The sequence below is a fragment of the Aquarana catesbeiana genome, linkage group LG01 (assembly GCF_042186555.1).
Source record: "Aquarana catesbeiana isolate 2022-GZ linkage group LG01, ASM4218655v1, whole genome shotgun sequence".
Taxonomy (NCBI): domain Eukaryota; kingdom Metazoa; phylum Chordata; class Amphibia; order Anura; family Ranidae; genus Aquarana; species Aquarana catesbeiana.
The window spans coordinates 831,444,599-831,461,048 of NC_133324.1; the positions used below are offsets into that span (position 1 = coordinate 831,444,599).

The 16,450-nt window shown below is 45.2% G+C and overlaps 1 protein-coding gene across 1 annotated transcript in view; it reads left to right on the forward strand.

The window, feature by feature from the left end:
• GUF1 (GTP binding elongation factor GUF1) overlaps window positions 1–14,130 on the forward strand; it is a 91,597-nt gene extending 77,467 nt beyond the window's left edge. The window contains exons 17-18 of the mRNA XM_073608491.1: window positions 2,889–2,925; window positions 13,644–14,130. Of these exons, the coding sequence (XP_073464592.1) occupies window positions 2,889–2,925; window positions 13,644–13,781 (175 nt within the window). The 3' untranslated portion in view covers window positions 13,782–14,130. The remainder of the gene's footprint in view (window positions 1–2,888; window positions 2,926–13,643) is intronic.
• The last annotated feature ends 2,320 nt before the right edge of the window (window positions 14,131–16,450 follow it).

A 16,450-nucleotide genomic window follows, 5' to 3' on the forward strand; every position in this document is an offset into this window, starting at 1 on the left:
TAGGGGATACCGTTTTACAGGTTGCCAGCGCCTCCTCCCACTCCCCGTCTTCCACCTCCCCCAGGTCTGTCTCCCATTTGGCTTTTAATTTGTAAGCGTGGGTAGTGGCCGAGGGGCAGCATAAGGTGGTTGTAAAAGAAAGATCAAGAGATCAACTTCTTGGGATCTTGAATAAGGACCACGTCGACCAGGGATATCGACTCCAGTCTAGGACTGGAGTCGCTGAATTGGGAGTTGAGGGCGTGCCGGACCTGGAGGTAGCGGAAGAGCATATGATTAGGCAGGCCAAAGTCGTCCTTGAGAGCCTGAAATGACCTGACCATGCCGTTGGAAACAATCTGTTAGAGGAATATGACACCCCTGGCGGACCCATAGATTATAGGTCAGGGACAGTCAGCAGTTTGGGCAGTTGGGGGTTGTCTCATAGCGGGGTATGGGTGTGGAGAGCCGGGGCCTTGGTAATATTCATGGCAAGCTGCCAAATCTTACAGTGATGAAACACCATATGACGTCTGTTGCCTATATGTGGGGACCCATGGGCGCTGCTGAACAGAATCTGGAAGTGGTATGCCACCACGTTAGCAAAAAAGGAGCATATCAGAGTGGAGTACCTAATTTTATCTACCTTCTCAAAGTGGGACAATTGTGGACAGGGCATTTCAGAGTACGCCATGAGAGTTTGACGCGAGGAGCCCCATACAAACGTGTTGAGGATAGATTCCAGGGATATACCAAGGAGCATGCCAGAATAAAAAGTGTAATTTGGGAAGGAGAATCATCTTCACCAAGTTGATGCGGCCCATGATTGGGAGGGGAAGCCGAGAGCAGACTTGAGTTTTAGTTGTAAGGAGATCGTATAGAGGTTCTAGGTTCAGGTCTATACATTGTACACCAGGTATTTGATCTAGCTTGCTCTAACCAGGGGGAGGGCTGCTTGGTCAGCTGTAGGGACAGTAACATCTAATGGGAGGATTTGAGACTTGGACCAGTTGATCTGCAATCCAGAAAATGCTCTGAACTGTTTTATCAGCCGCAGAGCCGCCGCCAGGGAAGGGCTGGCGTCTGCCAAGTACAAGAGCATGTCGTCCCATAAAGACTGAGGACCTCAGTCACTCGTCCCATGCGGAGGCACCTGATAGCAATGGCGAGAGGCTCCACGGCCAATGCATATAGTAAACGGGATATGGGACAGTGCTGACGAGTACTCAGGATAGCGAGGAGTCGTCCGAAATCCTATCATTGACTTGGATCCGGGCAGTGGGAACCTGGTATAGGAGTTGAAGCCATTTAATAAAATTTGGGCCGAAGTCAAACCTACGGCGGCACTCCCACAGATAGCTACATTCCAGAGAGTCAGATGCCTCAGCGGCGTCCAGGCTGACCACTACCCTGGCCCCAGTGTTGTGTGCAGCCTGGAGATTCATGAAGAGTCTCCGGAGATTGAATGTCGTGTTCTTGTTAGGCAAAAATCCCGTCTGATCCGAATGTATTAGACTAAGGATCACCTTGTTAAGCTGTAGGGCAAGGATTTTAACGTCTAATTGTAGGAGAGAAATTGGGCAATACGATTCGGGGAGAATCGGGTCCTTCCCAGGTTTCTGAATTAGGACAATGAGGGCTTCACCCATGGAGCTCGGGAGAGTGGCCAAATCGAAGATAACGCCTGCATTTTAGGGATTAGGACCTCTTGAAATTGATTGTAGAACTCCAAGGGAAGGCCGTCAGAGCCAGGTGCCTTAGAGGTCCGGAGATGTGCCAATGCCTCTGCTATGCAATCTGTGGTTATGGGCGCCTCTAGCTGGCCGGCCTGGGAGTGGGTAAGGGCGGGAAAGTTAATGTCCTGAAGGAATAAAGTCAGTTTGTCCTTGGAGTGACTAGCAGTTGAGGTGTAGAGGTCAGAGTAGAAACGCTTAAACTCTTCCACCACCTGGACCAGATCTGTGATCATGGCTCCAGATGCCGACTGAAGCTGGACCACCACTGGCGGCAAAAAAGCAGTTAGAGCCCTTTCACACTGGGGCGGTTTGCAGGCGCTATTGCGCTAATAATAGCGCCTGCAAACTGACCCGAAAGTGCCGCTGCTTGCAGTCCAGTGTGAAAGCCCCGAGGGCTTTCACACTGGAGCGATGCGCTGGCAGGACGGTAAAAAAAGTCCTGCCAGCAGCATCTTCGGAGCGGTGTGTATACCGCTCCTTTACCGCTCCTGCCCATTGAAATCAATGGGACGGCGCGGCTATACCGCCGGCGCGCTTTGCGGTGGTATTTAACCCTTTCTCGGCCGCTAGCGGGGGGTAAAACTGCCCCGCTAGCGGCCGCATACCGATGGTAAAACGCCGCTAATAATAGCGGCGTTTTACCGGCGACGCCGCCCCAGTGTGAAAGGGCTCTTACATTCCCGACACTTGTTGGGATTGCTAACTGTCACATTGGTTGTGCTCTCAACCAAACTGTCAAACCACCATATGGCTGGAGTCATAACTAATCACATGTGCAGCATCATGGCAATTGAAGATCAGAGGTCAAGAAGGCAGTTTCCTTGGCTGAAAAGGATCGGGTTTTGGACCGCCAGATTTCAGTCTAATAAAGAATTTGTGGAAAATCATGAAAAAGAATGTTTACGCATGCCCAGATATACAAATAGGATAAAGATCTATCCACACCAACTGACAGCTGTAATTGCTGACAAAATGTATCCACTAAATATTAACTTCAAGGGGATGTAGACTTGTGCAATAATTTATTTCTAAATTGTAAATTGTTGTATATGTCCTTTCTATAGGGCTGTAGTTAGGTTAGACCCCAGTACATTGATATTTCTTTTGATATAGTTTATTTAATTATGACATTACTAGCATCTGATATATTTACAAAAATAAACTTTTTTGCAGAATTAAAGCCTACAGAAAGAATGTTTTGGCAAAATGTGTAAGTAATACTTAAGCTAATTATTTAATTCTCTACAATTACCAACTATCTTTTTTGTTGAACTGCCTATTATATTGTTAATTCTTGCTTTCTCTCAGTTGTAATGTACTGCTGAACATGTTGGTTCTATGTAACTAACAAGAATCTGTAACCTGTTTGTAAACCTAAACTGGAACATTTCAACAACTCTGTATGAACACATTCCTGACATTTTGCACAATACAGCAACATTTATATATTATATTTTTTGGTCTGCTGCCTTGCTTTAAAGGAGAAGTACAGCCAAAGCTCATTTGGTTGTACTTCTCCTGTGGATCACAGGAATGCAGTTTGTTCTGCACTCCTGTGACCTGTTTTCAGCAGACAGCAGGTTGAAGCCCGCTGTCGACTGATGTCACAGAGCCGGTCCAGGCTCAGGCAAGATTGCGACAATGAAGTGTGGATCCATCCTGGACCAGCCGCTTGGAGCTTGAGTCGGCCACTCCCGTTCCCTCCACAGCCCAGCATTCCAGTGAATGGGGGGGGGGGGGCAGAGCGGTGACTGACAGCAGCTCTCTGCTCAGGAAGCCCTGAAAACCAAGTGATCGGCGGTGTTTGATCGCTCAGTTCTCAGTCTTAGAGTTGGTGGGGGATAGATGCTGCATCCACCTAGGTAAGTATGATTCTGGAAAAAAAAAATACTTCTCTTTTAAGGGCACATATGTTATTTTGCATCTTAAGCTGGCCATACACATTAAGATCTCTCATTCAGCCCCTTAGCCTGAACAAGAGCTATCACTTGATTCCCCCATCTACATTTCATGCTTAATCAGTTGAAATTCAATTCCTTGGGGAGGTCCTGCTGGCACCAACTGGCTCGCCAAACTTTGATACAAGTATCAAAGGAGTCAGTGGACAATTGTTGGACAAACAGTGACTGCAACCAATCGGTTACCGTTAGGTATTCTGACAGTCACAATAATCAGCACTGCAGGTCCGTTCATCCGCACTACTTAGACCCCTTTCACACTGAGGTGTTTTTCAGGAGCTAAAATAGCGCCTGAAAAAACACCTCCCCTGCCACCCCAATGTAAAAGCCCAAGTGCTTTCACACTGGGGTGACGCGCTGGCAGGACATTAAAAAAAAGTCCTGCAAGCAGAATTTTTGGGGCGGTGGAGGAGCGGTGTATACACCGCTCCTGCTCATTGAAATTAATGGGCACCGCTGCCGAAGCGCCTACAAATTGCTTTGGCGCTACACGGGCACATTTAACCCTTTCTTCGTCCGCTAGTGGGGGTTAAAAGCGCCCTGCTAGCGGCCGAATAACCCAGCTAAAACTAGCTGCGATTTACCGCCAACTCTGCCCACGGTTCAGTGTGAAAGGGCTCTAAGAGTGGAAGAATCTGTTTAATTTTGAATAATAATTTAATTCAACATACAGGACACAAGAAATCTATGCATATATGGCCAGAATACCTGTGACTTGAAATGGATGAGGGGGGGTTGGATTTCTGCAGTGAGGCCACTGCTTCCATTTTGCTACACTGACATAATTTTTTTTTTTTTATTATTTATTTCAGGAAACAGGTATACAAGTAACCAGATAACAAAATTGGTTGTACAACAATTCGCCATAGACATATGTAAAAGCATTGCATTAACATATTGTTGGATATATTATTATGAAAGAAGGGTATGGGTCCTCTTTAGTTGGAGTTAAAGTATTATCAAGACTTTATATAAGAGGAGGCTTTCGAAATATAAAATTATGTATTCCAGGCGATAGTCACCGTGTCTGGCATGTGTTTCTGTGGTAAAGTGGTTAGCTGATTAGGAAGGATGCATCATTATTCAGATATGTAGCTCCATATACCTTGTCTCCCTCTATTTTCATATTTTCTTATAAAACAGATAACCAAGTAAAAGAGAAATCGAACCGATTATAAAGACCCTCGGTTCGGAAAGAGTATTAAAGAAAAAGTTGAAGGGGAAAAGGAAGGAAAGGGAGAAGGGGTGTAGGGGTACTGGTATCCGCGAGCATGGAGCATCCAAATCATCTATTCGGATCAGTGTATTGTGTAGATGAATAGCGTTGTGGGGCAAAGACCCACTATTAATCATGACAGTATTGATCAGACACTCAGGTTTCCTCCTCTGAGGATTTGTCCTTCTTCTGAATATTGAAACATAGTCCATAGCTGCCATGTGCTGGAGTATGCCTCATTCTTGTTTTGGTTTGAGAGCATCAAATCCTCAAATTTACTGATGTCATCAATTTTTTTGAGCCAAAGAGAAATGGAGGGCGGTTGTGGGGATTTCCAAGTAAGAGGGATACAGGCTTTGGCTGCATTTAGTAAATGACGGATTATTAACTTTTTGTATATGCGTGAAGGGGTGTTATTGACATGTAGAAGGAAATATGCCGGGTCGTCTGGAACCTCACGATCTGTAAATTTTTGGGTTATTCGGCGAACTTCTCTCCAGAAGTTACGTAGCTTGGGGCATGACCAGAAGATATGGAGTAACGTGCCAGTATCCTGCTGGCATCTCCAGCATAGGTCCGTGACCTCAGGAAATATTTTGTGTAGTATTTCTGGGGTTTTGTACCAACGTGTGAAGATTTTGTAATTAGTTTCTTGGAATTTGGAACATATGGATGATTTATGTATAAATTGGAGGATACGTGTTCGTTCGTGTGTATTAAAGTGGCGGTTTAAGTCTCTTTCCCATTTGTCAAAACTGGGGTGTTGGTAGTCTTCAGGAGGTGTAATTAATAAGTTATACGTCAGGGAAAGCGTGTGAAATATCACTCCTGATTCTGTACAGAGCTCTTCAAAAGTAGTGAGAGGGTCATTGTTTGTGGTCGGAGGAGTCATGTTGTTGAGGAAATGTGAGAGTTGTCTTGCTCTTAAAAAGTCCAGATGGAATGGGCCATTCGGATCTAATAAATCAGTGAGTGTAACCCATCTGCCCGAAGTGCTAAAATGGGAGGCCTGGTGTTTCCCTGATTCTTTCAAATTAAGGAATTTAGGGTCTGTCAAGCCGGGTTCAAATTGGGGATTACCTATGATAGGTCTCAATGGTGAGTTTTTGGTTGAGAGCGAGGTTTGTGTGAGGAGGCGTGAGCATTCTTTTACGGTATTGACAATCAGAGGATGGCTGCTAATGTGAGAGGGGAGAGTCGAGCCGCACCATGGGGCTCTGTGAAGCGGCACCACAGTTTGTGCTTGCTCTATTTGGGGCCATAGTTTGGTCTCCTTATGTCGGCACCAATCTACAAGCCTACTCAGATGTATTGCGTGGTAGTATGTTCTGATCTCTGGCAAGGCCAGTCCTCCGTATTGTTTTGGTATTGAGAGCGCTTTCCTGGGGATTCTGGGTTTTTTCCCGGCCCACAGAAAAGAGAGGAATGTGGAGTGAATTTGTTTAAAGTAGGTTGCGGGTATGTGAATTGGTATAGCTTGTAGGAGATATAAGAATTTGGGCAGTATCATCATTTTCAGAATGTTACATCGACCGAACCAGGAATGAAGGCCACTGTTCCAGTTTTGTAGCAATTGTTGGACAGATTTCAGTAAGGGTGGGAAGTTTATTTTAAATAGTTGGGATATTTTCGGAGGGATATGGGTTCCTAGGTATTTCAGTGCCGTATTTGTCCATTTTAGGTTAAAACTGTTTTTAAGATTTATAATTTGAGGTGTCGATATACTTATTCCCATTGCTTCAGATTTATTGAAATTTATTTTTAGGTTGGAAAGGCATCCATAGATCTCGAATTCTTTCATTAAGTTAGGGAGGGAAATGATTGGATTTGTGATGGAGAACATCAGGTCGTCCGCGTAAGCGGATACTTTATGTTGCAGGCCCTGAACCGTTATTCCTGAGATATTTGGGTTTAATCTCACATGGCATAAAAAGGGTTCTAGTGAGAGGGCGAAAAGCAAGGGTGAGAGTGGGCATCCCTGTCTGGTTCCGTTAGAAATTGGTAACGGTTCTGAGACAACACCATTAGCCCTGACTCTGGCGGACGGGTTTGTATAAACTGCCGAGATCCAATTAAACATTTTAACACCCACTCCTATGTGTTTCAGTGTCTCAAATAGAAAGCTCCATTGAATCCGATCAAACGCTTTTTCAGCGTCGGTGCTGAGAAAGACACAGGGCGTTTTATTGGTATTTGCTATGTGGAGTAGGTTTAGGACCTTAATGGTGTTGTCCCTAGCCTCCCTTGTTTGAATGAAACCAACTTGATCTAAGTGTATTAAATGTGGGAGGTGTCGTTGCAATCGTAATGCTATGATTTTTGTGAAGAGTTTGAGGTCAGTGTTTAAGAGGGAGATCGGGCGGTAGCTGCCGCACTGGGTTGGGTCTTTGCCTTCTTTTGGTATTATTGATATCTGTGCTTGTAGAGTGGAGGAGTGTAGTTTTGAGCCTGATCCCAAGTCATTAAATAATTTGGTCAGATGCTGTCCTAGGGAGGGTAGGAAAGTTCTGTAATATGTTATAGTCAAACCGTCTGGACCCGGAGCCTTTCCTTGTTTAGTGCCTCGGAGAGCTAGTTGAATTTCGGATAGAGTAATGGGTTCCTCAAGTATGTCTTTCGTTTCTGCAGGCAGGGTCGGCATCTGTGAAGAGGTTATGTATTCTGATGTAGTGTCTGTGGTGGGTTGCGTTGTGATTAAATTATATAAAGAGTTATAATAAGCTCTAAATTCTTCGGTGATTTGTTTTGGTAGGGAACCCTTCTGTCCAGAAGGGGTAACAATTTGCGGTATATATGACGCTAATTTCTGTTGTTGTAGGGACCGAGCCAGCATCCTCCCACATTTGTTACGGGATTCGTATGATTTTGTCCTGCAGATCTGAAGCGCTGCCTTAGCTTTATAATGCAGCAGGTCTGTGACCTGTTTGCGGATGATGTCAAGCTCGGTACCTATTTCTCTCGTAGGGGTCAATTTGTGTTTCATTTCTAATGTCTGGAGTTTCTGGAGGAGTGTAGTTAATTGTTCTGTTCTTTGTCTTTTTAATCTGGCGCCGTGTTTAATAAGTGTCCCTCTGATTACGGTCTTGTGTGCCTCCCATATCAAGCCTACATCAGCGTCGGGGGTATTATTGGTATCAAAGTAATGTCCAATCTCCTTTGTCACATCTGCTAGGACCAACGGGTCCGACAGAAGGTTCTCGTTTAACCTCCACGGTGGGCGCTGTGTTCTGTATATCCCTGCAAGGGCATATCGCATTGTGATCGGGGCATGATCCGACCATGTGATGGGCTCTATTGTGGTATTTATGACTGCCTGTTTCTGTGGGGGACTAAAAAATAATCTATGCGGGAGTACGACTGGTGAGGTCGAGAGAAGAACGTCCCTCTCTCCTGGGTGGAAGAGTCGCCATTTATCTATCAATTGCGCTGAGTGTAAAGCTGTACTGATGCGTTTGCGCAAGTCTCGGGAGGTCGAAGACCTGCCCGAGGATGTATCTTCAGTCGGTATTAGGGGGGTATTTAGGTCTCCTCCTATGATTAATTGTCCTTCAGTATAAGTTGTAAGCTGTTTTATGTATCTCGCTAGGAATGTGTCTTGATGATCGTTTGGGGCGTAAAGATTGACTAGGGTCACCTTAATGTCTCCTATTTGACCTCTCAGGGATAATTATCGTCCTTCTAAGTCTGTCTTCTTATCTAGGCATTTCCAAGGTACTTTAGCTGAAATTAGGATCGAGACCCCTCTAGATTTTGCTTGGCTGTTAGTGGAATGGTAAACGGTGGGGTAATATTTATTTCTGAGGATAGGTATGGTGTTTTCCCTAAAGTGTGTTTCCTGTAGTAGGATGATATCAGCTCTTAAGCGTCTCATGTCATGGAGCAGCATTCGTCTTTTTTCTGGTGTGTTCAGTCCCTTTACATTCAAAGACACAATGTTTAGAGTGTCCATGCTCGCGGGTAGGGGGGGAAGGGAATTAAAGCAATAGATGGTGGGTCAAATAAAGACAAAGAAATAAATATAGAGTAACAAAAAGTAAAATCTAAAAATAAATAGATTAAAGTAACAGAAGATTAGAGGCCGACACGGGGGTGTGCAGCGTAGAAGGGTGCTATTAGTGCAAGAAGAAAAATCCTTGCTGGAGCGCTACCCACATATAATCTGGGTGTACAGCGCCGTCCTAAGTGGGAGAGTGGATAAACCTAGCCGAGGGAGGAGCCCCCAGGCCCAACCGCCCACCCCCGGCAGATGTGAGAGTCATGTTTCAGATCAGCATAACAATTTTTATCTAGCATCCAATAAATTACCTGAGAGATGCCAACTGGCTCATATATGGTTTATGCAAACGAGAGCAACAGTGCAAAAATAACATCAAAGTGTAATCTCAAACAACATTTCTCGTCCAGTATAACTAGGGGGATCCGTATCCCATCTAAGATCCCTCTCATCTTAACCCATTTCTCAAACCGGGCCCCGCTCCAGAGCGACCTGCATGTTATAGATCTCTCGATGACCGAGAGTTTAAATCCCCAGGGTGACCAAGTGAACAACATAAACGTAACATGTGGCTCCTGGGCCTCGTAAAAAGCCTCCCCCTCCCCCGCCTCCCCCAGGCCAAATCCCAGAGTCTGGGTAGCTTGTCCCCCGTGGTAGTTCATGTTACCTACAGAGCGTCGTTCAGCATATGCCATGTGAGCTTCACTTGAGAGATATTCTTTTCCAATCTGTCACAGTCTCTGCCGGTTAGAAGCCTTGTGGCAAGGTGGCAAAGTAGAGAGCTGTAGTTGAACGCAGCGATCTTCCGTCTCTCGCTTAGGCTATAGTCCAGGCAGGTTTCCCCCTCAGGTAGAGTGGGCTGGAGGAGCGTAGTATAAAACACCGGTCGGATTCCCGCCCTCCCTGGCCACGACTAGTTATTAATCCCCTTCCCTATAATCGGGCAGCATGAGAGGGGAGGGGGGGCTGTGCACAAGATATCTCCCTTGTTGCTGTATGTCACCATTTGCCGGGACCGGGTCTCTATACGGGGACATTTTAACTCTCCCGGGGGAAGGAGAGGGGAGGCCGGCAGAGTCAAACGTTTGCAAGCGCCCTGCAGACAGGGTGAGATGGTTAACCGGGACCCCCCTCCTGGAATTTACTCACGTGGGACTTCACCCGAGGCGGATCGGTGTCTTCTCCTGCCTCGCTGACGTGGTGGGAGCGGGCCGCGAGCAGCTGCAAAGCCCGATCTGCCCGGGGGACGTGGTAGCATTTGCAGCCAGTCTGGTATCTGGATCGGTTCCGCTTCCAAGTAGCGGAAGAGTGCCGGGAGGTCCGCTGTGGTCTGTAGTGTGAATGCAGCAGCCTCCTTGCGGAATGTCACTGACAGAGGATATCCCCATCGGTAGGTGAAGCCTTTCTGTTTCGCCAGATCGAGGAGGGGTCGCAGCATGGCTCGGCGTCTCAGGGTGGCCCTAGATAAATCAGGCAGAACACGAACTTGTGAACCATTTGTGTCAACATCTCCATATTCCCAAGCGCGGCGGAGAATGTTCTCTTTTTGGGTGTAGCAGTGTAGTCTACATACCACATCGCGCGGGTTGTTTGGGTCAGTCGGTCTCGGTCCCAGGGTTCTATGCACCCTGTCAAGTTCAATGTTAATATCCGTGTCATCCAGAATGGTTTTAAAAATCCCTGTGACTGCCTCCGCAAGGTTCTCAGGGAGTACAGCCTCCGGGATCCCCCTGAGCCGCAGGTTGTTCCGGCGGCTCCGGTCCTCGAGATGTAATTGAAGGGATATTGCATTTTCTTTGTATTGATCCCGGGAACGTTCTAAAGCCGACACTCTGTCCTCCAGTGAGGATACCGCTGTCTCCCCTGTAGTTACTCTTTCAGAGAGGCTGGATACCTCCCCTCGCACCTCCTGTATATCTCGGCGGTGTGTCTCAAGCCGGAGGATCATCGCCTCAATGTCGGATTTGGTGGGGAGGGCTTGCAATAGCGCTCGTATTTCTCGATCCACCGGCACCGGTTCTGGAGAATGTGGTGGTTCCATGGTTCCCAGTATTGGAGATCCCGGTGTCTCTGATGTCGTTCCAGGTGTCTCAGAGGGGAACACAGTTAAGCTGGTAGAGGCCTCCTCTATGGCTGCACGTGGGGATCCTCGTGGCGCCGCAACCCTAGCTCCGGGGGAAAGATCCTGTGGGCTTCTGAGGTATCGATGTATTGCTCCGGGGCTCTTGTTTGAGGGGGTCCCTTTAGTGGTCGCTCTCGTTTTATATTTTTTGGCTGATTTCATGCCGATCTGATGTCTGGAAGTTCGGGGATAGAAGGCCTAGGCCGGGAGCTCACAGAGAAAGCAGCTTCACTCAGCCATGTCCAGGCCACGCCCCCACACTGACATAATTAACCTAAATGCTTCAACAAGACTTTTGAAAGGATTTACAATAATACCACCCATCACCCAATATATTAAAATCTAGTGTTTACTGATTACATTTTTCTTTCATTACAATAACATTTCTGTGCTCCTCAGGGGCCTCAAAACGGAGACCCTTGCTAGATGCAGATTTCAGCTGATTTTGATTTCTGCATTGTGCTCCTTGTAGCATATAAATCAAGGAGAATGCCTTCTCACTAGGGCAAGCCATAGATCAGGGGTCTTCAAACTACGGCCCTCCAGTTGTTCAGGAACTATAATTTCCATCATGCCTAGTCACGTCTCTGAATGTTAGAGTTTTACAATGCCTCATGGGATGTGTAGTTCCGCAACAGCTGGAGGGCCGTAGTTTGAGGATCCCTGCCATAGATGTGATTTTCCAGGTTGCAGGAAAGAAATTTGCTCAAGTTCACCATCAACACAGGATTACTGGTAGCAGCTATAGCCACTGGCAGTAATCTCCTGCAAAAAACCTGAGAAGCTGGTTGTACTGAAGTAGATCGATGGACTGACAGTACAACTAGCCTGGCCATAGATGGATCGAATCTCGACCAGTCCCTGCTTAACTGATTTGATCCATCTATGGCTGGCTTTAGATTCATTGATATACAAAGAACACATTCCCCACCTGCATATTAACGAATAAAAAAATAGATTTTTAAATGAATGTATTTCTGTTCTTATAATGATCAAAGTGTTTCTTTCATTGTTTTGATAGTTTGGAATTAGTTTAGCACCTTCTCTGAAGCTCGTGAGAGGCTCAACACTTTTCTTCAATAAATGTCTCTGAGCCTATTAAATATTAAAGCACTGCATGTTACAAAAAAGCAGAAAGATTTCTAGATTTTGATAAACTTTTTAAATTTTCCATTTACACCTTTTGAGCTCTGATGAAAAAAAACAATCATTTCAGAACTAACCAACACACGTTGAAAGTGTACTTTTAGTTTTCATACAATAAAAATCAAACCAATGAGCATTTACAAATCTGTGCCACATAAAAACGATGTGAACGACAATAAATACCTAGGCCATTGCGTTATTGGATTTTGGTGAAGCATGTCTTCTTCACATAGCCTCACGATTAGTCCCTTCAGCCAACAGTGATATTTGGCCTACAGATCATCCCTTGGCCTCTTCTCTGCCTTAGATAATCCAAAAGCAAGACATCCTTGCCATAATTCCTCACTCTGTCCCCTGCCCTTTTTTTGTATGTGCCAGATCTTTTTTTCTTCTGTTTTCACCTAGTCGGTTTTTCAAAAGCACAAATTTTCTAGCAGATGTAGCAGTTACATTGGTGAGACAAACCATTTAACACTGGCAGGGGTGCTTACAAGGATCAGCATTTATATAAAACCTTTATCCCAAAAGGAAAAAACTGTTTACTGTAACTGCTTATAAAGGGTGAGCTGGAGTTTGTCTTCAATTTTTTAGATGTACTAGCAGTAAATACACTAACACTCTCTCTCTCTCCCCCCCACTATTCTTCCCACTGACACCAACAATGGGGCACTTTATCTTCCATCGATAACAATGATGGGATACTATTCCTCCTACTAATAGGGGGAATACTCCTTGTCCTATTGACCACCAACCGGGAGGCCATATTTATTCTCACTGATGCTGGGCCCATGACATTTTCTGCCCCTGCAGGCCACAACCCGGCCCTCCTAAAGTCTGAAGAACAATAAAGTGGCTCTTTGTTTGAAAAGTTTGGAGTCCCCCTGTGCTAAACCAATGTACCTTTTGTCTGAAATTCCTCTTGCAAAAGAACTGTGTGCTTCATGGTATGTGAGGGGTGGGGGCATGCGCAGTCCCTGTGCCTATAGCTGTATATCTGAAGTGTGATATCTAAGGCACTGCTGGTCTCATTGTTGGGAGGCTACGAAGAAAAGTCCTGCCTCTACAAAGATGGTTGGTTGCTTCCACACAGTGTGCAAATCAAGGGTTGGTAGGTCAGTAATGGGAAAAGATCAGACACAGGTAATACAGGTGACTAAGTTTTCTCAGGAGTTTCACATCCAAACACATCCTTCCAAATCATATAGTTCAGAAACCATGTAAGATAATAAGTACCAATTCATTTTGCTTAGTTTGACATTTTTAATAGTTTTCAATGGACACAGATTTGTTATGGGGTTAATGACCATTCCATGGTGTACAGGAGCTCATCATAGAAAACGGAAAGGATGTAGTTAGTTCATCAGAGCATGCAGCCAGACAGCTAAATGTAGAGAAACCCCACCAAAAGGGCCAGAGAAAACAGGGAGTTTCAGAAATTTTCAAACTGCTTAAGATTATAGCAGCAACTGAATTGTTTTATATCTCTTGGCAGTATGGGGGTGATATTACAAGAAAGATGAAGCTCCTTAAGAAGCAAGCTGAAGGAAAGAAGAAAATGAGGAAAATTGGTAATGTGGAAGTTCCCAAAGATGCATTTATCAGTGTGTTAAAAAGACAGCCGGACAAATGACACCAGGAATTGTCTATATTTTCTACAAAGGATATGATGCACCAGGAAATGGTTCCTCCAGTGTTTATCTACTGTATAACTCATGTTTGAAATTAAAGGGCAGGGGTAAAATTGGCCTATTATTATGGCCAATCATACTATGGCGGTCCTTCCAATGTGCTACAGTGCATTTGGGTGCTATTCCCAATAAATACCACTGTACCACAACGCACATAGAGCCATATGTTGTGGTAACACACAAGTCTGAATGGCCCTAAATGGTTGTTTTATGAGCTGTATTTTCTGGAATATTTTGTACAAATAAAATTGAAGAACTCTCATTTAAAGGGGGGTGTTTTCCCAGACTCAAGCTTAGTGTCTGTGTCTTGGTATGTACATCATGGTTTAGTCAAAAACACACCACACGAAAACTGTAAAAAAAAAAAAAAAAAAAAAAGGCAAAAAATAGGTTGGAACTAGAGAAGGAAAGTATATAACTGGTGCATAAAAATTACAGCGAAGGGCAAGAGAGGAATCTACTTTAACTGCACTGTTTTACAGAAAGTGGTGACCTGTCTACATCAATATAAATACGTATATGCTTAAATAATTAGATTTAGCAACTTCAGAGTGGATAATGAAGGCAGAAGGTTTTTATTACCTTAATGCATTCTAGGCATCTCAATCCAGCAGTGTGCATGAAAGCAGCAGCTCTCCTGGGGGGGTCTCCCTCTCCTCATTAGCTCACACAGCAGGTGAGTATGGTCAATCACAGCCAATAAGTAGAGAGCGGGGGGTGGGGCCACGGTGCATTTACAGGAGTGCCCCCATAGCAAGAGGCTATTGTCTGCACTCAGCAGGAAGGAGGACCACCGGTGGAGGGCACAAAAAGAAGGTGATCGGGACTGCTCTGTGCAAAACCATTGCACGAGCAGGCAAGTATAAAATTTTTTTATTTATTTATTTTTTTAAATTCCAACCTTTTAGGCCTTTAACCACTTGCCGCCCGCCCTATTAACAAATGACGGCGGCAAAGTGGTTTGATATTCCTGATCGGATGTCATATGACGTGATCAGGAATATCGAGCCACTGCGCGCCCCCGGGGGCGAGCATCGCGGCGATCGTTGTTGCGGGGTGTCAGTCTGACACCCTGCAACACCGATCTAGGTAAAGAGTCTCCGATGGAGACTCTTTACCACGTGATCAGCCATGTCCAATCACGGCTGATCACAATGTAAATAGAAAGAGCCGGTGATCGGCTTTTCCTCACTCGCGTCTGACAGACGCGAGTAGAGGAGAGCCGATTGGCTGCTCTCCTGACGGGGGGGGGGGGGGGGGTCTGTGCTGATTGTTTATCAGCACAGCCCCCCCTCGGATCCTACCCAGGACCACCAGGGAAGCCATCCACACTGGACCACCAGGTATGCCCCTAGACCCCCAGGGAAATGCCACTGTGTGCCCAGGCAGCTGCCAATCAGTGCCCACTTCAATGCCTACCACTGCCAGTGCCACCAGGGATGCCCAGCAGTGCCGCCTATCAGCGCCACCCTATCAGTGCCCAGCAGTGCCGCCTTTCATTGCCCATCAGTGTCGCCTATCATGCCACCCATCAGTGCCACCTATCAATGCCCATCAGTGCCCACTCATTGGTGCCGCCGTATCAGTGCCCATCAGTGAAAGAGAAAACTTACTTATTTACAATTTTTTTCTGATCAAAGGGGATCCACCAGTATTCTGACAAGTAAACTATAGGCCTTTTCTTTTACTCTAGGCAACAATAACCTTTGTTAAAACAGGATAAAAGACAATAGTGTGGCGCTAAAGCGGACTAACTGAAACACACGTGAATGGCCAGAGCAAAGTGTAAAAAGTAAATCAATATGTAAATAACAGTCAAAGATGCCTATACAGTGAATATAAAACCATCTTGAGAAAGTCCATCTTAAAAAAAGTTCAGCCTGAGCTTTTTAGGCTGGGCTTCTCCTATGGGTCACAGGAATGCAATTCGTTTTGCACTCCTGTGACCAGTTTTTAGCAGAGAGCAGTCTGAAGTCCAAGAATTTTACACATCTCCAGTGTCACGTTTTATTTTGATTTAAGATGGACTTTCTCAAGATAGTTTCATATTCACTTTATAATCATCTTTGACCGTTATTTACATATTGATTTACTTTCTAAACTTTGCTCTGGCCATTCACATGTGTTTCAATTAGTCCACTTTAGCAACACACTATTGTTCTTTATCCTGTTTTGCACTATATGTTTAGTGGGGTGTTGGCAGCTTATCCATTCTTAAAACAGCCAATCCCATTCCTTAATCAATATCTGGTACCGTTTACATGATTTAGATTAAAGTTGAACTCCAGGCAAACTGCTAAATACACAGTTGAAATACATTTGTTTATTGCTTTTACTGCCAAAGGATTGTCATCCTGGCAATACAAACCTCTGCTGGTCAGCAATATCATTCTGCTACCTCCTGGTTTAACATGATTGCTTTCTGAGCCCCAGTTCACTGGACAGAGTTGATAATGCCAGTTCAATGTGGAGAGGTAACACAGGAAACAGAATTATCTGATCAGAAACTATATATCACCTGTCTGGCTGTGCAGTGTGAAAAATTTCGCTGTACAAAAATAGAAAATCCTTTGGCAGGTAAAACAGCAAACATCCACATATTTTTCACCTG